Here is a 23,456-nt window from a genome sequence, read left to right on the forward strand (position 1 = left end):
TACCCAAAATTTACTTTTAATTCATACCCAGTGAAGAATCAGTAAATTCAAGGTGAATATGTCAATGTTTGACATCACATACTGGTTATTAACAATCTTGTGACCTGTAGAAGACCTGTTTCCCTGCTGGTATTTCCTGATTTCATTACCAAAATGACTTTAAAGTACACCACAGGAAATTTCAGCAGGGTAACTTGCAGGTCCTCTACAGTTTACAGGGTCTTCTACGGGTCACAAGGTTGTTATTAACCACTATGTTAAACATTGCCATACTGTATTTACCTTGAATTTACTGATTCTTCACTGGGAATTAATTAAAAGTTAACTTTGGGTTGATCTTTGTACAACCAATATCAATAGTTGATCCACTGAGCAGACGTGCTGCTCAGCAACAGAACCCGCAATAAATTTAGAATTAATTAAAGTAATATACTGCCAAATGATTAAATGGCAACACCCAACATTTTTGGCAGGAAACAAGCTACCTCAGGGAAGATCGATGACAAGGCTTGTCTAATCATTCAAGTGTTTAGAGAACTTTAAACCAACAGTTTTGCCCCTTATTGAGAAAGCGGTCCATATTATATTGTAAATGTACAATCTAATAATTACACTTCCTGTCAAATGCAGTTTTATGAAATGTAATTTTATCATATATCATCCACTGAGAAGTGGCAAAATAAACTGATGAGTGCTAAATAACATGGAGCATCCTATGCTACAAAATATGCTGTGGTTTCGAATTTTGCATGTAAATACGATATACAGACAGATAGGTAGATGTTTTTTCTTCACATAAAATATTTACCTTACGCAGATCTCCGCTCACAAAGACATAAGTTTATTTAGCCAGACAAAGTCTTCCATCTTCAAAGCCCGTTAGAAACGCACCAACTGTCTAAAGAAAAATAAATTGTTGTTAAACAGTGATTGCATTAAAAAGGCGTGACACAAATTCTAAATCCAATCTTCATTGTTTGTACTGAAATCTTAAAACATAGCCCACTGATAATTACACTGAGCTTTGTGCTTATAATATGTATCTGCTGTTAGTCTGAATTTCAGATGAGGGCTGAAAATATTACTCATGGTTTCTGCTGTGAAAATTTGCCATAATGGCTCCCACACACTGATTAATAATGCATAGGGTGGGAATAATGCTGCTACTGATCATTTTAATTAATTTATTAAATTGCACCAACTCTTAACTTACTCTCTCCATATGTACACACATAGTGGCCTAAAACATAATTGTATGCTTGGGCCACATTACAAAATGTATGAATGTAAATGTATTAGAAAACAAAACATTTAACCAAGTGGCATCTGCAAATCAATTATGCAAGACCTAACTATTTTTTTGCAATTACCATAACCAATTGGTGTCATTTTAGTGGATGTATAAAGTCAGTTCTAATCATGTTCACACTATGGACATGTTCCACAAATGTCTGACCCCCCAAAAGTGCCCAAATACTTTTCATCTTCATTTTGAACAGTAAATGAATTGTTATATAATTATAAATCTAGCAAAACATATTTTCACTCGTTTGACGATAAAAATGGGCAAAAAATAAGACTTACATTGAAAGAGGGACCCTATCCATAACTATAGACCAGAATATCAAAGAAACTTAGAAGTGGACTCTTTTGATTTGGGCCAGTAAGCCCTAGCAATCACCCATATCACCTTAGCAACCGCATAGCAATGAGCTAAAACTCCCTACATTTTCCTCTCGCATTTTTTTTCCTCAGAAAATGTAAAAATCTAGGGTTGCGGACACAAATTTTTTGAATATTGTGTTTTAAACGTAGTAGGAAGATAAAATATCCTCACAAACATGGTTATTTTCACGCCTCGCGCAGGTTTCTCTTCTCGCGCATCCGTCCGTGTGTTGAATTTCCCACGCGCGTCATGTCATATCCGGTTTCAGTACCTTGGACAGCTCCAGCTCGCGCTCGCCCAACATTTCCGCCTCACACGGAGAGAGATACACACAAACTTTGGGTGTTTTGAGCTATCGTACCTCCCAGTGTGACGCCTCGCCTCTAGACTGGAATCGTTAGGAGGCAGTACGACACATAAATACGGAGAAAACGGGAGGCACGAGACGCTCCGCGCGCGAGATGCCCAGAGACGGCTGCGCGAGACCGATTTGTGTTTCTCTGTCATTCCGTTGCTGAGAAGAGAGAGCGAGCGAGCGAAGCGAGAGACCGCAACAAACCGGGAAGACCGGGGACAGAGGAGAGAGAGGAGCAACGAGCGGGTCTTAACGAGGCACCGGACCGGACCTGCATGCGAGAGCGAGCCCGAGCGAGCGTAGGCGCGAGATGCAGCGCGTGAACAAGCTCTTGAGTCTCATCGTGCTTGTGCTGATGGGCACGGAACTCACGCAAGTAGGTCTAGCGCCATCTTTCTCTCGCTCTCTCTCTCTCTCTCTCTCTCTCTCTCTCTCCCTCTCTCTCTCTCACACACACACACACACACACAGATTAGGCTGCGGTGAATTAGCGAAATTCTTTTAAAGAGATTAATGGATGGGATTACAAACTCAGTGATATGGAGAGCCCACTGTTAAGCATCATGACAGCAGGCAAAAACAAGCGAAACAATCTGTACGCTCCCAAGTTGCAGGCAAAGCCCATGATTTACATATTCCTAGCAATACAGACCCCGTGCATTGAATATATAGATTCAAAAAGGCAGGTCACACATCACTTTCACATTACAGTTTATTACATAAGTAAGGAAGACCGGGGCTGGTTGTCACACAGGGAAGTAAAATACATTACACAAATTGTTGTTTTCTATAGCAGTGGTTTAGTATGATGATTTCAAACATCTAGTTCAAAACCGTCTTAAATGTATATATATACACTGTATATATATTCAAACTACAATTCCAATATAATAATATTTTTGGAATAGCTGTTGGGTGAATAAGTGAACATAATAAAACTGAACTGGGATACATTAAGACAATGGTCACCTATACGATAAGGGCAGATTTAACAAAAAGGTGCAAATTTTCACATGTGGTTTTTATGTTGTAATTTTATACAAATGTATTAATTATAATTTATGTTTGCCAAAACAATGTTATTTTTAAATGTTGCCTTTTTTCACTATCTCATGAGTTATTCTGTTTCATAATTTTTTTTTTTTTTTTACTGAAATAGTCTATAACATGTTATTTAATGACTGATTCCCAATGTGACAACTTGCCCCATATCGTGTGACAACATGTTAAAACTACAAAAAGTCACCTTTTCTTGGGGAAATTTTCGACATTTTCCTTATTAAAATCACTTGAAAGGGTTACTTTATGCTTAAACACTGAAAAAAAGCTTTAAATACAACAAATCAACAGAAATTATACATCTGGAACACCTGCTATGACTTTCTCACCTTTTTCACTGCTCATGAGTTTGCATCCCTGGACAGTCCTGCAAAGGTCAAAGTGTGTTAAATAAACTATATCATATAGTGGACATTTTTAAATGGCTTTTTTTAGGCAAGACTTTAAGGTAAAGTATGTGTCTATACAGAAATGGATTTTCATAAAATATCCCACGTGAGAATTACTTACTATACAAAAAAGTGTGACACCTAGCCCACTATGTGCTAAGTAATACTAAAGCACCTCATGTACTTTGTGTGCAATTATTCTGCGGAGCAGCAATTGCACATGAGAAAAGACACATTACTAAAACTAAATGGGGTGGGTTACTTTGCTCCTGGTTACAAGGCCGCTGTAATGTAAAGTGTTACCAAAAGGAACATCTTGAGAACAAACTGGAGCTTTACTCTGGAGAAAACATGACCGTTTGGCCATTCTTACTAACAATACCCAGTACAGTGTTCTTGGCTGCTAGATATGCAAACTGCACTCTTCATGCATCAGTTATTACTTTAACCAGCATCTCTGTGTAGCATGTATTGGAAAGTATGAGCATTTGAACCGTACAGCCTGTGTACAAATGTTGCATTAGGCTTGCAGTGGGGCAGTATGCTTACTCGACGTGCGCGCAAGTAAATCTCAAACTGACTCTGCCAAACACATAATTTACTTTGTGTGGCTCTGTTCATCTTCTCATCTCTGAGATTTACAGCCTATTGAATCTGTGACAATCTGGCATTTTGCTCAACTTTACCCGGGTTAGAGGAAGACTTGCATAATGAGGCTGTAAACACTGACACATTAAAATAAACACTGCCATTTTATAACAATAAGAGACAATAAAGCTTTCAAACTCGCACACAAAACACATACACTCCCACACACACATAATGAATAAGTCTTCTGAGATTCAGTGAAATGACACATATCTTATAAACAATGATCACATACAAATATTGGTGATTGTAAATTTATTAAAGCATATTATGCATAAACATATTTTTTTTCTATCAAGTTAAATAAACACGAAAATCCTTAGGAGTTTTTTTTTCAAATACATTCCAAAACAAAGTAAAAAGCACATCTCTGAAAAATGTAGTGATCTGGTTTCTAATGAAGCACTCTAGATTCCACCTCACAAACTTTGAGAAAATTGCTATTTTTTTGGTAATTCAGGTGTGTAAATTGAGTTGGGTTTCAATTTGTTTACTTGTGGCATGCAGCGGTGTGTTTTTTGTGTGTATGCAATGGTTTGAGATGGGCATAATGGCCACCACAATCACTCAACCAAAGATACATGGGTGAGACCTGCTTCACTAGAACATATCACAGATAAAACACCTAACACCATTCGCTGAACACTACCAAAACACAACTTACGGAACATGTCCTACACCTAAACACTTACTAACACCTCCTAAACACCACTTACAGAACACCCCATACTCAGTTCACAAAACAGCACCTGAACACCACTTATTGCACACTTCTTATACCTAAACACCATTTACAGAACACCACCTAAAGGCCCTGATATATTTCTTATGAAACTGAAGAATGAACGGGTATGACGTCATTTAGAACAAAATCTGGCCAAAAAATAAGGTGTTTTGTGTTTGTTTTGGTGGTTTGGAACAGCTTGCCTGGGCAAACATTTAGGAAAACTTCTAACTGGCTGCTAAACACCTTCTTGCTGCCATTGGTCCACGTCATTGGTAGGTGTGACCTGAAACTCCACCTACTACTTTGTTTAAGTTTTTCAGTCAGTATTCAACATGAACACACCGCCGTGCCACACCATGTCATGTGATTCTTTTTTGTTTAATTAGTCTACAAAAGGAATCAAATCTACTCAAATACTCTCAAGTGCTTATTCACTCATGTGCCATCTGCAGCAAAAGCCATTCACACATCTGCCCAAAGTAATATATGCCTCTGTCACCATTCTTTTGTCTGTATTATGAACATTAACACACTTTTATACATCCATCTTTGCAGTAGTACCAGTGTCATCATAATTTACAATAACAGAGTGTCATCGCCACATATTATGGCCGCGTATAGCATGTTAGCACATTAGCGTCATAAATTCAGAATCTAAACAATACAAATTAAACATTTCCTACTGCATATATATTACTTTAAATCATCATTGAGTGGTTAAAGCAGCTTCTTTTACTGACCTCATGTGGATTTCTACTCATAGAATGAAGTCATCGAAAACACATTTTTAAGGTTTTACATATGGCGTCCTCATATTTAAATGCTCCTCTAAATGCCTCCCACAGCGGTGTGGTGGGTGTCCGAATGTTCGCAAATACTATACTGCTGCTCAGCTGTTTAGAATTTCCTTTTACCCCTGAACGAAGAACAAAGAAGAACTTCCTCGGAAGTATATTGGGGCCTTAAACTCTACTTACAGAACACCATCTAAACACTTCACTGAGCACCTCTGAAATCTAAATATCACTTACAGAATACTTAAACTCAGTTCACAAAACACCACCTTAACAACACTTATTAAACACCTTCTTACATGAACACCACTTACACAACACCACCTACTCAGTTTACAAAACACCAATTACCAAACACCTCCTATACCTAAACACCACTTACCACTTAGAAAACCATCTAAACTCAGTTCACAAAGCACTACTTCCAAAACACCTTCTAAACACTTTTCACTGAGCACCCCCAATATCTAAACACCACTTAAGAAACACCTCCTAAGCTCAGTTTACAAAACACCAAAATACCACTTACTGAACACCTCCAAAATCTAAACACCACTTACAGAACACCACCTAAACTTGGTTGACAAAACACTATTTACAGAACATCATCTAAACACCACTCACAGAAAGCCTTCTTAAATTTAGTTCACAAAACATTTCTTAAACACCACTTACTAAACACCTCCTATACATAAACACCACTTACACAACACCACTTAAACTCAATTCACAAAACACCACCTAAAGACTACTTACTGAACACCTCCTATACATAAACTCCACTTACTGAACACCTGCAATACCAAAACACCACTTACAGAACACCACCTAAACTCAGTTCACAAAACACCACCTTAACACCACTTACTAAACACCTCCTATACATGAACACCACTTACAGAAAACATCTAAACTCAGTTCACAAATCACCATTTCCAAAACACCTTCTAAACATTTTTCACTGAGCACCTCTGATATCTAAACACCACTTAAAAAACACCTAAACTCAGTTTACAAAACACCACCTAAACAGCACTTTCTGAACACCTCCAATATCTATACACCACTTACAGAACACCACATAAACTTAGTTCACAAAACACTACTTACAGAACATAATCTAAACACCACTCACAGAAAGCCTCTTAAACTTAGTCCACAAAACATTACCTAAACACCACTTATTAAACACCTCCTTTACATAAACAGCACTTACAGAACACCACCTAAACTCAATTCACAAAACACCACCTAAAGACCGCTTACTGAACACCTATACCTAAACACCACTTACTGAACACCTGCGATATCAAAACACCACTTACAGAACACCACCTAAACTCGGTTCACAGAACACCATCTAAAAACACTTACTAAACACCTCCTATACATAAACACCACTTACCAAATATCTCCTATGCCTATACACCACATACAGAACACTACCTAAACTTAGTTAAAAAAAAACACTACTTACAGAACATCATCTAAACACTTTTCACCGAGCATCTCCGATATTGAAACACCACTTACAGAACACCTCCTAAACTCAGTCTGTAAAACATCAAATAAACACCACTAACAGAACACCATCTAAACACATTTCCCTGAGCACTGCCAATATCCAAATGCTACTGACAGAACACCTTCTAAACACCATTCACATTACGTCTAAATGCCACCCACTGAACTCTTCCTAAACACCACCTACACCTCAACATCACCCACAAAACACCTCCTAAACACCATTAACTGAGGACCACTCACACTACATCTCATAAAAAACATGTCATATAAAAACACCACCAGCACACCACACAGAAAAGCTGTTAAATAGAACATATAAACAGAACTTTCAGAACACCTACACAGTTAAACTTGCATTGAAATGTTCACGTTCTAAGATTGTTCTTATTTTAATAAGGCAGAAACATAATTTAGGCCAGAATGTAAGTTAGAACACCAGCTATGCTTCAACCAGCTATTGGATTCAAATCTATCCAAACAGTATTGTGTCTGGAGGGCCTTTCATATCTAAAATTATACCATATAAAGTATCGAGTAACAAATTTTCCCTGAGCTGACTTGTGATTATAATGCAAAACACAATTGATTTAAAGAAGGTGGTGAGTTTGTTTGACATTTTCAGGCATGTGCAGACAACAGCCCCTTGTTTCAAAGAGGAGATGAGTATCATCACTTGTGGTCCCAGCAGTGCGCTTACTGTCTTTTCAATTGTGTTAATGTTCTAATCATATTTCAGAATGTAGCCCAAGTCCAAATGTTGAATCCATTCAAACATCCATTAATGAGAGAATGAGTGAGCGAGAGATAGATAGAAAGAGAGAGGGAGAGAGAGGGAAATAGATAATGTTTCAACATTCTAAATGGTTGGCTCCTGAAGCTACAGAATGAATGAGATTACTCCTGATTACCACAGTGCAGATACATGTCTTCTATGGTCTTATCACCTTCATGGAGATAAAGGTCATGAACGGAGTCTCGCACAAGAGAATAATCTAGCCTGTGGAAAAGAGTTATCATATTAGTAATGCTGTGCATTTAATCGATGGTGTCTAATTTTGTGTATGACAGGGAGATGAAGAAAGAGAAAGACTGTGTGTGTGTGTGTGTGTGTGTGTGTATATAAGGGACAAGTTGTTGTTTATATGATGGCATTTTACCATCCCATTACACTTATTGTTTTTCTGTAACATAATCCATAAATCACACAAACACGTTTTTTTGAAATCTCCAATATTTTGCAAGACAGATCTATCATCGGCACGCACACAGAATCTTTATACTTGTGTTGTCCATCATATTATCCTGCTGCATCTAAACTGTGTAAAAGCAAGTGCGTGTGTGTGTTTATTGTATTGGGATTGAGACAGCATGAAAGAGGGATAGAGAACAGGTGCATATGATGACACAGAGATAAACTGTCATTAATGGTGTTTGCTAAAGCAAGCATCTCTATTACTATTGATCATACTTTAGGGTTAGGGATTTTATTAAACTTCAGCATGTAAATTGTCATGGACAGTTTGTATTAAAAATTATAACTTAAATCATGTGGCTTGTTGAGGAGAGGTGTGTTATTACTTTTCTAACCAGACTTGCAATTTGTGCCTGACAGACAATAAAAAACGTGTGGGTGGGGGGGAATTGAAAGAGGGACTCCAGCCAGATCTAGTGGTGTGTTTAAATCCTCCTGGAAAGTTTGTACTTATGAGGTTGGAGATCGTAAATACAATGCTATGTGCATGCAAGTGATTTTAGTTGGAAAGAACGGACCAATTTCATATTTTTTTCTCTCTTTATCATTTCCTGGCAAAGAATAACATTTAGCACCAAAGCAACAAAATGAAAAGCAAAACTGCACATTAGGTGTGTAATTAATGCTTTATGTATCTATTTTATCAGTCTCGTGCGGCCACATAAGTTATAATGATGGGAAATTGACTTTTATTGCACAAGCCTGTTGCTATATGAGTCTTATTTTCTGGAAAACTTCATAGTTATTCTTCATTAACAGTACCAAAAATGCATTCAAACTAAACAGTACAGTCAAAATCCAATAACAATAACAATTTGCTTCTGCCCTGATTCTTAAATCGACATGGCCCTAACTTGGAAAGTCTGGGCTCAAAGAAAATCCAGAAATTCCCACTGGTAATTATGACTTTGTGATGGCATTCATGTGCGCTGAACTCGTACTGTAAATATGATCATTCCGACATGACTTGAACACATTAAAGCAATTAGAATTCTTTAAGGAGAGAAACTACCCATGAAGCACTGCAAATGACATAATTAATATTCAAAAACGGTGGTACAATATAAACCACTTCTAGGCATGGATTTTAACCCTCCTTGCGCTCAAGTAATTTTTGACACGGGAGAGGTACAGTAGATAATAATTTTTAAATACATCATAGTTTTTAGTATGGGAACCAAACTTTGGGACTTTGTCAAGACTATCAAAATACAAATAATATATATAATATATATTGTTTTTTTTAAAGATTATTTAATAAAATTGTTTAAGAGAAGAGAAGTTTCAGAGAAGAAAAAATTGTGTCTTTTGTGTTTGTGGGTCAATTTTTATCCGGGCATCAATTGTGGCTTTACACATAATATTATGTAGATTTTTTTGTACATCTATGAATTCAATTTGTACTTAATAACACTTCACTTACATTTTGCCTCTCCCATACACTCTCACTTTTTTTGTCTCTCACTGCGACTGCATCTTGATTACAAACAGTCACACACAGTCATACACATTCCTGTACAAAACAGACATGACAGATGTAGCAAACATAACAAATAAACTAAATCAAAGGTACTACTGTCTAAAGGGTGTGTGGCGAGAGCAAATGTTCATGCACACATTTGTCTATAATAGGGCTTCAAAGAGGAAATTGTCCACATTTTACTCTGCAGCCATCTGATGCAGAACCAGCTTACAACATACTCACGCATCAACATTCGGCAGTTCATGCAAGTAAATAGAATGGATTTTTCATAAAAACATAGTAAAGAAGTATAAATGTTGTAAACTTGAGTTGTACAGTTGTTCTGATGATGTTTAGTTGAAAAAGAATATATTGGTTTCATAACCTTTTAGCAATTATAAGTAATAGGAAATTCATTCAAATTACTAGTAATTCTCACATTAGATGTTAATATAAATTGTATATTATGTTATTTTTTGATAGAATTTCACAGAAATCTTGATAAAAAAAAGATGTCTTCACATATATCACACTGGTTTTGCTGTAGTTAATGTATATTTTGAAATCTCAAAGAATTTCTGCATTTTATTATTTAAACAGAAAGGCATATTATTTAATAACTTTTATATTTGTCAGTTAACATGCCAAAAATATCAATCTTTTTACATGTATGATTAGTTAAGAACCTATTAATGACTTAGAATATAGTTTTAGATGAAAACCATTGGGTTATGAATAATTTATAAGCTTGAATTCCACCGGGTCAAAATTGACCCGCAAATGCAAAAGGTGTATGCAGATTCTGTACGCAATAGAAGGGTTACATATAAAAACAATTTACATGCATTTACAAAGGCATTTACATCCATGTTTTTACACTGTTTATTCTTAATAAAGCAACAACACGTAAGGTCATGTAAATGCCTTAAATGGCTTTCCTTTATCAGCATAACGTCATTAATTATTTAAGCAAATTCAGATCGACACATTACATTTTTGCCCATTACCCAGATTTCGCTCTGCATGTAAACACTGTTACAAGCGTTCGTACTGGCTTATCCAGTGTGCACATGTCTGTTTACATTTGGATGTTTACGTCAGAGAATAATACATTTCATGTAAATGCGGGTTGTCGTTTTTTGTAAAAGCTGATTTTTTATAGTTATAAGTATATTGCTGAGCATGTAAACACACTCAATATAGTATATTTTAAGTTTCATATGCATACAAATCCCCTAGCATCGTGCTAGCTATCTTTGTGCAGACAAGCACCTATTTTCTTCAGAACGTGTAAAAATCTAGTTTCACATTACCATACTTTTACTGAGGCACAAAGCAAAATTCCAAAACCACAGAATTGCCTAGTAAATCCCTGTTTTGATGGTGCAATATTTCAGCTGTGCACCAGTGAACACAGCAGGTATCAGTCTGCTGGTGAAAAACAGAGGAAACACAGGGGTAGGCAAGAGTAAATGTTTGAACAGCAGGGTTTTTTCCAAACATGATTGCAGCACACTACGAGCACCAGGGCACAAAGTCAGGTAGATCGTTTGAAGTTTCTGCCAAAAAACTTCTAAAAACATGGACTATTCCTCCTCTACAGACCGTCCACACTGAAGAACTGTTAGTCAAGAAGTCTTCCGTGTTCTTTATCAGAGTGCTTGATAAATCACTCATATCGTGTTGGAGGTTTTCATACACAGCCTGAAGCTGAAAGCTTTACTGTAGACCATTACAGATGAGTTAATGCTGCCACAATTCTGTCAGAGAGCTCAGATGGTTTCTGCTGGTACATTCTGAACAAAACATCACCATCCAGTGCTCGTAGTCTCCAGGATATTATCATTTTGCTAGGGGCTGCAAGAATTGCACAGCCTATAAATTAATTATTAAACATGATAAAAAGAAGAAGAAGAAAAAGAAAAAAAAGAACAGTGTTAAAAGGATCCTGGCTTGAGACTTCAGTTTTGCTGTACTCTCATTGATGAAAGTAAAATTGATCACTGTTGCCGTAGAGAATGAAGCTATAAAACATTCATATCAGCCATTTACTGCAAATCTTGCTTTGTAATTAATAGCAGAAGCTATGTGAGCACCTGACACAACAGATGGTCTGTAAAACGATTGTGCATCTGTGTTGAACATATACTGTAGATTGAACCTGGTCTCATAGAATCACGTTACTATACCTACATTTTTGCAGTTTCCTGGTATAATAATTACCTTTCACAAAAATCACAAGTAAAATGGCAGATTATCAGTTTATAAGCACTTACTGTTCCTTCTATGTTATGACATCTTAACACTTTTACTATAACGCATGACTTGTAAGTTCATTGTTTGCATTACATAACCAACTACATTGTCAAACTTGTTCGTGCAGGATCAAATTGCACGGTAGCTCAACTGATAGTGTTTTGCTCTTGTGAAGCAGAGGACCGGTGTACAAGACACCTCCCCCTCACTCTGCAGGGAGTCAACTAATAGCTGATGAACTGAATGTGTTTTACTGCAGGTTTGAAAAGTCCAGTCTCACACCCCTCCCCCACTCTGATCTTCATTTCACACACACCAACACCTCCTGTAACCTCCCTCCTCCCCCCTCCTGCTACTCAATCTGCACTTATGATCTGTGAGGAGGATGTGTGCCAGGACTTTCAGAAACAAAAGACTAGGAAAGCTTCAGGCCCAGATGATGTTTCACCTGCCTGTCTGAAAGTCTGTGCTGACCAACTAGACCCCATCTTCACAAAGATCTTCACTAGATCACTGGAGCAGTGTGAAGTTCCCTGCTGCTTCAAATGCTCCACCATTATTCCGGTCCCCAGAAAACCCAAAATCACAGGACGTAATGACTACAGACCTGTCGCTCTCACGACTGTGGCTATGAAGTCGTTTGAGAGACTGGTTTTGGCCTACCTGAAGGACATCACTGGGCCTCTGCTGGACCCCCTTCAGTTTGCTTACCGAGCAAACAGGTCTGTGGATGATGTTGTCAATATGGGACTGCATTATATCCTGCAACACTTCGACAGACCTGGGACTTATGCAAGGATCCTATTTGTTGACTTCAGTTCTCCATGCCCACCTCAATCTGTCGATGGATCACCAGCTTTCTGACTGGCAGCAGCTAGTGAGACTGGGGAAACTCACATCCAGGATCCTCACTATTAGCACTGGTGCTCCTCAGGGATGCGTTCTCTCTCCACTGCTCTTCTCCCTGTACACGAATGACTGCACTGCAAAAGACCCCACTGTCAAGCTCCTGAAGTTTGCAGATGACACCACGTTCATCGGCCTGATCCATGACGGTGACCAGGCTGCATACAGATGGGAGGTTGATCAACTGGCTGCCTAGTTCGGTCACAACAACCTTGAGCTGAACACGCTCAAAACAGTGGAGATGGTAGTGGACTTCAGGAGAAATCCTGACCCCACACACCCTGCCCACTCCCTCTTTGAACTGTTGCCCTCTGGCCAGTGCTACAGAGCACTGAGTACCAGGAAGTTCAGGCACAAGAACAGTTTTTACCCTTAGGCCATTTTCCTAATGAACAATTAAACTGCCTCAGGACTCCCCCATAGTGCAATAATGTAAATACATATCTCATGTACAGATGTAAATTCACATATTTAATTCAATAACTGTACATATCCCTTCCTTGCACATACATTACCATTTGCACATGTACATACGCCATTCTATGTCCTATTATTTGTATGTCTATTTATACTCTTACCTTTTTGTATATTCTGTGACTCACTGTAATGTTCTGTGTGCACTTGTTTCTCCTATCACCAAAATAAATTCCTTATGTATGTGAGAACACAGCAATAAAGCTCATTCTGATTCTGATTCTTGTTTTTGCTCTATTACACACACACTGCTATGTTATGATATCAAAACACTTTTACTCTAATGCATTATTTGAAAAAAATAAAATAAAATGTAATGCTTGTTTTACAGAACCAACTACATTTACACACTTATTCCAACATGGTTAGCTTCCGTGGTAGCTCACTTTATAGAGTGTTGGACTTTAGACTCGGAAGACCATATGGTTCAAGACCAGCCAAGGAAACTCTGAAAGTGAAAGTAAAATGAAAGTGTCATAAAAGTGACACGAAATGATGGGGTTACTCCAAAAACATCAGAAATTTGCTTTTCATGTCAAATTTGCTTTTAAAACACTATGGGTTAGGTTTAGGCTAAATTTTTAGGTTAGGGAGGTATGTTTTACTCATTAAAACATCCATCTGGGGGCAGTGGTGGCTCAGCAGTTAAGGCTCTAGGTTACTGATCAGAAGGTCAGGGGTTCAAGCCCCAGCACTGCCAAGTTGCCACTGTTGGGCCCTTGAGCAGGGCCCTTGACCCTGTCTGCTCCAGGGGTACTGTATCATGGCTGACCCTGCACTCTGACCCCAGCTTAGCTGGGATATGTGAAAAAAAGAATTTCACTGTATATGTGCAAAATGTGTGATAAATAAATATAATTATAAATTATTATTATTAAAAAATTATAATCTAAAATTCACTTTACAAACCTCGTCTGATAACAACATAACTTCACTTGTTTTTTTTTGCGCCCCCCGCTGGACATTTCAATGGGAGTCTGCAGCCAAATGTGTATTACAGCATGTAATTTTGGTTTGCAAAAATATTGCAATGGTCACGTAAATTTCATGTGGTTTAGCAGGGCTCCAGACTGCGACTAAAATGGTCGCAAATGTGACTAAAAATAATTGATTGCGACAATAATTGGCGACAGTCAGGTTGGGTGCGTTCATACGCGGTTTCGTCAGATATCATCTTGTGAGTTAATGAATACATCTTTAGAGCATGCACCACCAGTGTGTCTCATACTGCTTTTCACCCATTCTGTATCTGACGAGCTTGCTGTACCGCACGCAACAAAAAACCCGGCACGAGAGAGTCGTGAACAAATGAATCTTTTGAACCGGTTCTTTTTCATGAATCACCCGAAAAGAAAAGAGGGTTTGAACTGAAGAGCTCAGGTTAGCAGTTTGAATCAGATTCACTTTCTCAGTGAATCAGCCATCAGTGAACTGGGAGTGCAGACATTTCAAAATAAGAGTTCTTTATAATTAAAAGTCACGTACCAGTGTTTTCTTCTACTGGTAATTATTGATTGGGATTGGAGTAGCACAATAAACTGCATCTGGGATTTCATTCAATTTGCACTCTTGTAGTCTCTGTGTCTGGGCCATCTAGTCACAGTAAAGAAAGACTAAGGCAATAGCTAATGTAGATTCTGAAGAGCAGTACTAAATAAAAAATTTTTTTATCTCTTATATTTGTATAAAATATGAAAGGGGCGTGAACATTTATGAGACAAAAGGGGATGCAAACTTATCTTCTCAACTGTATATACTGTATTAAACTTGTTATTAATGGTTTTCAGCTGTCTTCCTTTTCTTCGGCTTTCTGTCTTGTTTCTTTTTTTTTTTTTTTTTTTTTTGGCATGCCCAATTCCCAATGCACTCTAAGTCCTCGTGGTGCCATAGTGACTCACCTCAATCCAAGTGGCAGAGGACGAATCTCAGTTGCCTCCGCATCTGAGACCGTCAATCCTTGCATCTTATCATGTGGCTTGTTTTGCGCATTACAGTTAGACTTAGCGCGTGTGGAGGCTCACGTTATTCTCCACAGCATCTACACACAACTCACCACACTCCCCACTGAGAGCGAGAACCACATTATAGAGACCACGAGGAGGTTACCCCATGTGACTCTACCCTCCCTAGCAACCTGGCCAATTGGTTGCTTAGGAAGCATGACTGGAGTCACTCAGCATGCCCTGCATTTGATATTGCGACTCCAGGTGTGGTAGTCAGCGTCTTTACTTGCTGAGCTACCCAGGCCCCCTTTCTATTTTGTTTCTGAACAGCAATCTAAATTGAGCAATTCTGTGATTTGGCAATTAAAAACAGACATTTGGCTCCTTAATGTTTCAGTTCAAGTCATTTTTTTGTCTGGAGCCCTGTTTAGGTTTAGGGTAGGGAGGTAGGTTTTCTTTATTTAAAACTTAAAAACATTTCACCTTGGAATTGCCATGATACGAGTATACTGTATATCATTTTGCAAAAAATGTTGCCACGTCACATAATTTTCATGAGATCACGCTGTATAGATTATATAGAGTAATAATTTACCCAAAAATAAAATACTGTCATTATTTACTCCATTACTCGTATGCCTTTCTGGGCTCTCTTTTTCATACTATGAAAGTTAGAGGTGACGGGCTGTCTAACTCAAAATATTACAAAAACAAAAAGCGCCATTAAACAGTCTAAATGACCTGTGCATTATATTCCAAGTTGTCTAAAGTCAGATGTTTGAGGAACAGTCTGGAATTTAAAATATTATTTACTGTAAATCTCCTCCTCAATCTGACTCTATATTATGCATATAATGGAGAAATAGTTAATAAACCCCAATAATAAATTCCTGGTGTTGCATTGACACAATTGGCACTAAGCTTGATTGCTTATTCATTGACCAAAAACATTGCTTTACTGAATCTCAGTTTCGTAACGAAATTTTTTATGATTTTATCAAGAACAATGAGTTAAGATAAGCTAAAGTAAATATGTAATTAAAGGTCAGTACAAAATCATACACACACAAACAATTTTATAATGGACCTGTAATGGACCACATGCTATTTTTATGCAAAACATCATTCTACAATCTGCTCTGACATGCTCGTTAATCTCTCGAAATAAAAACAAGCAGCCTTTATGATTCAAGTTGCATTGCTCATTGCACACATACACAAACAGATATCTCAAGGCCAAACGCGCTCTAACCCAGGGTGATTTGTGCTAAAGTGACCTTCTATGTCTATTGCTCTATCATTCATCCACTCTCTCTCTCTTTTATGCCCTTCTCTCTTTACACACAAAATGCATCGATACATATAGTGTAGTGTGATAGCCTGATGTTACCCATAAGGTGGACTATGTCCCATCCAGAACTTCCTACCAAGATATTTAAAGCCAGTACAGAAAGATTAGATCTTTGTGGGTGTGTACTTCCACAACCAAACAACAGTTGTGTGTGTAATAAGCAGTGACAGGCCGGAAAGAATATATGCCCTAGATTCAGTGTTTTAGATGTTTTCTGTATGATGTTTTATTAAAGTGAGGTTAGATATGCTGACAGAGACACAGCTGGATGCCTGACATGCACTTTATATGTCTGCCTCACTCTCTGTCTCTCTCTCAGCCTCTCTCAAAGGTCAGTGTGTGTAAAGAACCATACCTTTGACATATTTGTGTTTTCATTCGAAGTAGCAGTTTATTTTGGACTAAATTGGTTTATTTATGAAACAACCGGAAAGCTTCTGCCCTTTAATCAAGTTACACTTTTAGCTATATTTACAAAAAATAAATAAATAAATAAATAATAAAAATAAAAAAATAATACATATATATATATATATATATATATATATATATATATATATATATATATATATATATATATATATATATATAAATAATTTTTAAAAAAACACAGAAGTGGAGGGACATGTTCCTCTCTGATTGCTACACCAATGTAATAATAATAATATTAATAATATTATTTCATATAATTATCTAAATTGTATATATATATATATATATATATATATATATATATATATATATATATATATATATATATGTATATATATAATTATTATTATTATTATTATTATTTGAAAAATTATATATTCATATAATTATTTAAATTATTATATTAAATTTACACACACATTCCCCCTGGACAATAACAGATTTCAGTGGAACCAGGTTGTACTGAAATTGATTTACTACTATGAGAAATTAAAGTAAATATGTGACAACTGACAAGGTTATTTTTTTATATTGATGCATGCATGTCTACTCATGACGAATATTGCACCTCTTTTTGTGTCACGATTCTATCCACAAACACGTCTGTCTGAGTGTGTGAATAAGAGGTGTAAACCAGTAATGCACGAGACAATACACTACTCATTCTGTTATACTGCCAGTGCCGGATTACGTTACAGAACCTGTTTAGTGGTCGGTGTAAACGCATGACAGTACCACTGGCTGCAATACGGGGGCGCTCGAGTCATTCTTAACATGGCAGACTTGTGCATAGACACGTTCTGAATGTCTGCGCTCACACAGGGCGTTTCCTTTCTGTTACTAAGTATATCTGTTCCCTAAAAAGCACATATAAGAAACTTAACATATAAGTAATATAATAGACATTGCTTAAAAAGTCTGTATTTGATATTCGGAGCTCATGTGCCATTTCTACTAGGCTATGCAGTATGTCCCCATATGTCTTCATACATTGAAAATAAATAAATAAACTCTGATTATTTTATTAACGCAATCTTTTCATTTATTTATTTTGTTTGTTTATTGTTAATATTTTATCACAAGTAAATTTGTAATAATGTTCCCAGGTACTCTCTCTCTCTCTCTCTCTCTCTCTCTCTCTCTCTCTCTCTCTCTCTCTATATATTAAATTACTTTGATAACCAGTTCCTCAATGACATCATCCTCTGGGAAGTGACATCATTTTAGTGGGAAACAACAGCAGACACATCAGTAAGCAGAAATATATGTTATGAATTTTGTTATGTTTTGTGGTATTGGTTTTTCTCACTTCTAAAACATTCTGCACTGTTAGATAACATTACAGAAATCAATATGATTATATCAAAATCCAAAAGATGGCTATATAAGGTGAAAATCTATGCAGATTTTCCTTCATTTCTATGCAGTTAGGTTAATTTATTTCCCTATGCCATTGTGTAAATAAAAACTATAATTAATAAAGTTCCTCTTTGCACCCTTTTACTAATACTTCCATAAATTCAATTTTATTTTACATGGTTCTGAAGGTACTTCATAACAGGAATAACCCATATATTAAATATATGCAAATATTAAAAAATCTTTTATACTAAATATGACCTTTATGGTGTCCTTTTTCCCTCAGCCCTTTATGACATGGTGATGCATGCCCACTAATGTCTTAACGGAGTTCATGAATGGTACTTTTCCAATGAAAGTGACCTAACATGATGAAAAGGAGCTTAAGTTAACACTAAGGTATTGTTGATATGGAGTGGGGTGTGACATTGGTGTGTTTCGTTTTACAACCCTCCTGGGTGAGTGGCTGTGATGATATCGGCCCATTAACCCTTGTGGGTCAATAAAAAAAAATTACTCAAATGTCCGCATCAAAAAACTGGCATAATAATATTATATATTAATATTATTTTCCACTTTCAATGAGTACATTTTTTTAACCAACATCAATCCTGATCATAACTACCAAATATTCATTCATTTTCAGGATTTTAACCCTTTAAAAGCCAGTTTGTTTAAATATTCCACTGTTGTGTTTTTTTATGAAAAAAAAAAAAACACAAAATAATTTTCCATATACTAAATGCTAAGGGGAATATTTTTTGGGGGGGATTATCAGTCTGGGATATGTCAAGGATTAGCAACAACATTGATTTTGATGCATTATTATTTTTTGTGTAGTGTCAGATTAAAAAAAAAAAAAAAAAAAGAAAAACATACTCAGGACCTTAGAGGACCAAAATGTCAGTGTCAAAAAACTGCCATAAAAATATTATATATTTATATTATTTTCCATTTCAACGAGTTAAAGTTTTTTAACCAACATCAGTCCTGATCATAACTACCAAATATTCCTTAATTTTCAAGATTTTACCCTTTATATGCCAATTTGTTTATATAATGCCACTGTTGTTTTTCACACACACACACACACACACACACACACACAATTGCTCAATACGCACATACAAAACACACTCTGACATTCATACCAACATGCCCACACAATTTTAGCTGCATCATTTATTCATTGGCCTGCAGTCCTCTATAATACAGCAAACACAAAATAGGAAAAAAGCATGTATTTGCTCCATAGGCTAAACATGAGAAAAATGGCGCCATCTGGTGGAAAATATTTTTTTTTTAAATTACATTTTGAAGCCAGGGCTCCATAATGAAAGCATAATATCATATAATTCTGATGATAAATGATTTTAAACTTTAATGGCACTGGGATCAAATATTGCCATGTTAATGGGTTTCAATGGGGACATTTTTGTCCTTAAGGTCCTAGGTGTAACTATTTTGTGTACACAGTGTATTATAGATGTATTATAGGAACTGAGGTTGAAATATCCAAATTCCCCCCAAAATACACATATTTGGCAGTATTTATGCCGTTGGCAATACATTTCCAAAACACAAAAATGTCCCGAAGGTCGCACAAGGGTTAAAGCGATTCGTTGCTAACTAAGTGCAGGTCCCCGATGGCGCGTGAGGGGGGTCTCGTGAGCAGAGGGGGTCTTGATATCACGCGTGCCTTTAAATAGGGGCGCGTGGCGCCGCCTTCTTTCTCATCCACGGAGAAGTCGGTGTGCTCGGTTGTATCCCGTCCCGAGTAATTCCCTTGCGCGTGGAAGGCGGACCAGTAAGGGCGTGGACGCACACAAAAGCGGCAGGATAACGGGAAAAAAGCCAGACGTGTCCAGCGCGCGCAGACAATCTCGGTTTCTGGCTTGGTTTTAATCACTGTTACCACACAGGTCTCTCTGTATTCAGCATCCAACAAACGTCAGGATGAGCACCTTGAGACCGTCCGAACCGGGACCGTTAGAGGAGATAATGTTAATGAAGATGATAGTGATTCACGAGGCGCTCACGGGCAGCGATGCCCACCGTTACGGTTCCCCGGTGGTGCGTGTAGAATAATGAAAGTTGGGGTCAAACGCAGAGAGCAGAGATGTCGGTGCCTTTGCTGAAGATCGGTGTGGTGCTCAGCACCATGGCCATGATCACCAACTGGATGTCCCAGACTCTGCCATCACTGGTGGGGCTCAACACCACTAAACTAACTGCGGCGCAGGGCGGCTATCCGGACCGGAGTATAGGAGTAAGTGTCGGGTTATTTACCAACTCAAATTCAGATGAAAAGTTCAGATATTCAGTATTTAATATGTAATATTATTTTTCCTTTTGTGCGTATCTTAGCAATGCAACTCCACGCGTTTTTCTACATTATAAGGGGTCGTTCGCACAGAACGCCTTTTTTCAATTGTTTCCTAGTGTAAACATGCGCTAAATGCGTCTCGAGACACCTGGGTTCAGTTTAATTCTTTGCGCTGCATCTAGCTTTTTTTTCTTTTTTTTTTTTTTTTTTTTTTTGTTTGTGCAAGAACGCATTTGGTCCGAACAGTCCCTAACGAGGCGTTCACACACGACGCGTTCAAAAAGAGCTAAAAGGAATACAATTGATTTTAGCAGAAGATCCATTAATTCCCGTTCTGTTCCATTCCGTTGCACTCCGTCTAGCTTTTTATCGCTTGTAGTGTTCACTCAAGACACGTTTTTGCGTTTAAAAACTGAGCGCAAATAGAATGAGACGGGAAGTTAAAATGTTTTGACACGCCGTCTTGAAAACGCAACGCGCAGGAAGAGAGACGCGACGCAACGTCAAAGAGGGGTATAGCGTGAAAGGAACGCAAAAACGTGTCCTGGGTGAACGCCCCCTTACATATGTGAGGTTCTTTGGTCACTCGTGTTAAATACAGTGTTGTTCAAAATTAATAACTTGTTTTGTAGAGCTGCTTGAAAATATGCATTGTTTGTATTGTTACTAAATATATTTATATTTACATATAAATATAGTAGCTACTTCTATGTGCTACATTGACTCAACATGACACAGATGCTATCATTTAGTGTCACCCTCTTTAATTCGTTTGATAAAAGGAAGTCACAAAGGGCGGTGTGGAAAAGTGTGAAATAATCACTGTGAGACAGAAAAATAGCCAAATACAGCAGGACAAAATAACCATGTGTAAGAGTAGGTGAAATCTGACCTTATTCTTTTTTGGATAGCAATAAACCAATCTTGTCAAGTAATATAGTTGTTGATTTAAATTAGAATCTGATTGTTTTGAAAGATGAAATTATGGTTTGATGGCTATGGCATATGTCTAGATGTCTAGATAGATAGATAGATATAGACATTTTGATTTTGTTTAAATGATTCGTGACTTTCCAGACCTGCACAATTAAATCTGTCCAACATGTGTGTTTCATTGTATTCACGTATGTGTGTGTGTGAGTGTGTGTGGATGACTGACATTTGTCTTCGTGTCAAAAATGGTAGTAGATGTAATGGTGCTGCATTTTGATTGGCCAGTGGGAAGTGTGGCGTGGCCTGACAAGGCACAAGCAGATGGGGTTTAATCTTGCGTCATTGTTTGTTATGTCAATGAGTATGAGCCCACTTTTTCAGCCGTTTTGTTTCTGGAAGTATTTTTCCTTTCAATTTCAATGTTCCCATTCATTTCTTCCTTTGGGAGTTCATAAAATCCTTCATAAAGAGTTCTAAGTCACCAACTCTGAGGTGAATCACACCATTACAAACTTTGATTTGAAGCAAAAGTATTTGAAAATCGGACAAAAAGACAAAAGGTACAAGGCTGTGCGGAACGTCTAAAAACAATGGAAAAAATAAAACTATTAATTTAAAGTTATTGATCATTAGTACAGAAACACTATATTTTAATTCTATTGCAAAATATTCAGATATGTACAAATATCTAAATAGTTTGAGAGTGTAGGTAGATCGACCTCTATTGCATCATTCATAGTGCATCATGGGAGTGGTCGGTCGCTGCAGAGCTCTTTTGGCACACTTTGTTGACTGGTTTTCTCTGATTCGTGGAGCATTTCTCTTTAGGACTCATGGGTAGTGTAGTTCTTCACCAGGAATTCCGCTATTAAACATGATTACTAAAAAATTACGTTGAAATAACTTGGACTTATGGCTTCAACAGAATCAATTAACAACCTTGGAGCTCTCTGTAGGTCTGTCTTTAAAGCTTTATAAGTTATCTTTAAAAATGTATTCGCCTATGGAAAAAAGTTATGGGATTTTTACATCCGGAAGGCCGTGGCGCTCTATTACAATAGCAAGGAAAATAATCGTCAATTATGATTTTTGTCATAATTGTGCAGCCATACTACAAATAGTCTGTCTCTGACCAGATCTATTCTTTCTTTGTCTTTCTATTCTCTCTCTCTCCTCTTCGACAGGTGTTACCCGCTAACCCAGAGGAGTCCTGGCAGGTGTACAGCTCAGCTCAGGACAGCGAGGGCAGGTGTGTGTGTACGGTCGTCGCACCTCAGCAGACCATGTGCTCGCGAGACGCCCGCACCAAACAACTCCGCCAGCTACTGGAGAAGGTAACCGAGATGACTGCTCCTGAATCATAGTAACCAGTGACCATGTATTTCTTGACTCATCACACTCTACTCGGTCGCCCTTGAGCAACACATTGTCTTTTAATGTAACATTGCCATAGATGCCGAATCTATGACAACGGATTTCCTCCAGGACATCAAAGTGACCTGGAGGGATGAGCCTAACCACAATTAATGAGTTCCTCTGGAACATAGTTGGCATCAAGGCAAACAATCATTAGTAGACGTGAAATATCTGTAGATGA

The 23,456-nt window shown here is 37.4% G+C and overlaps 1 protein-coding gene across 4 annotated transcripts in view; it reads left to right on the forward strand.

Annotated features, from left to right (window-relative positions):
- The first annotated feature begins 1,943 nt into the window (after positions 1 to 1,943).
- LOC127429081 (noelin-like) overlaps positions 1,944 to 23,456 on the forward strand; it is a 39,954-nt gene continuing 18,441 nt past the window's right edge. For 2 of the 4 annotated variants that reach the window (XM_051677867.1, XM_051677869.1), the window contains exons 1-2: positions 1,944 to 2,397; positions 23,044 to 23,193. In XM_051677867.1, coding sequence (XP_051533827.1) covers positions 2,332 to 2,397; positions 23,044 to 23,193 — 216 coding nt within the window. In that variant the 5' untranslated portion in view covers positions 1,944 to 2,331. Of the gene's footprint in view, positions 2,398 to 20,325; positions 20,870 to 23,043; positions 23,194 to 23,456 lie in introns of those variants that run through there. The other 2 variants (XM_051677866.1, XM_051677868.1) reach the window with 1 other exon arrangement.

The sequence above is a fragment of the Myxocyprinus asiaticus genome, chromosome 38 (genome assembly GCF_019703515.2).
Source record: "Myxocyprinus asiaticus isolate MX2 ecotype Aquarium Trade chromosome 38, UBuf_Myxa_2, whole genome shotgun sequence".
Classification (NCBI taxonomy): Eukaryota; Metazoa; Chordata; class Actinopteri; order Cypriniformes; family Catostomidae; genus Myxocyprinus; species Myxocyprinus asiaticus.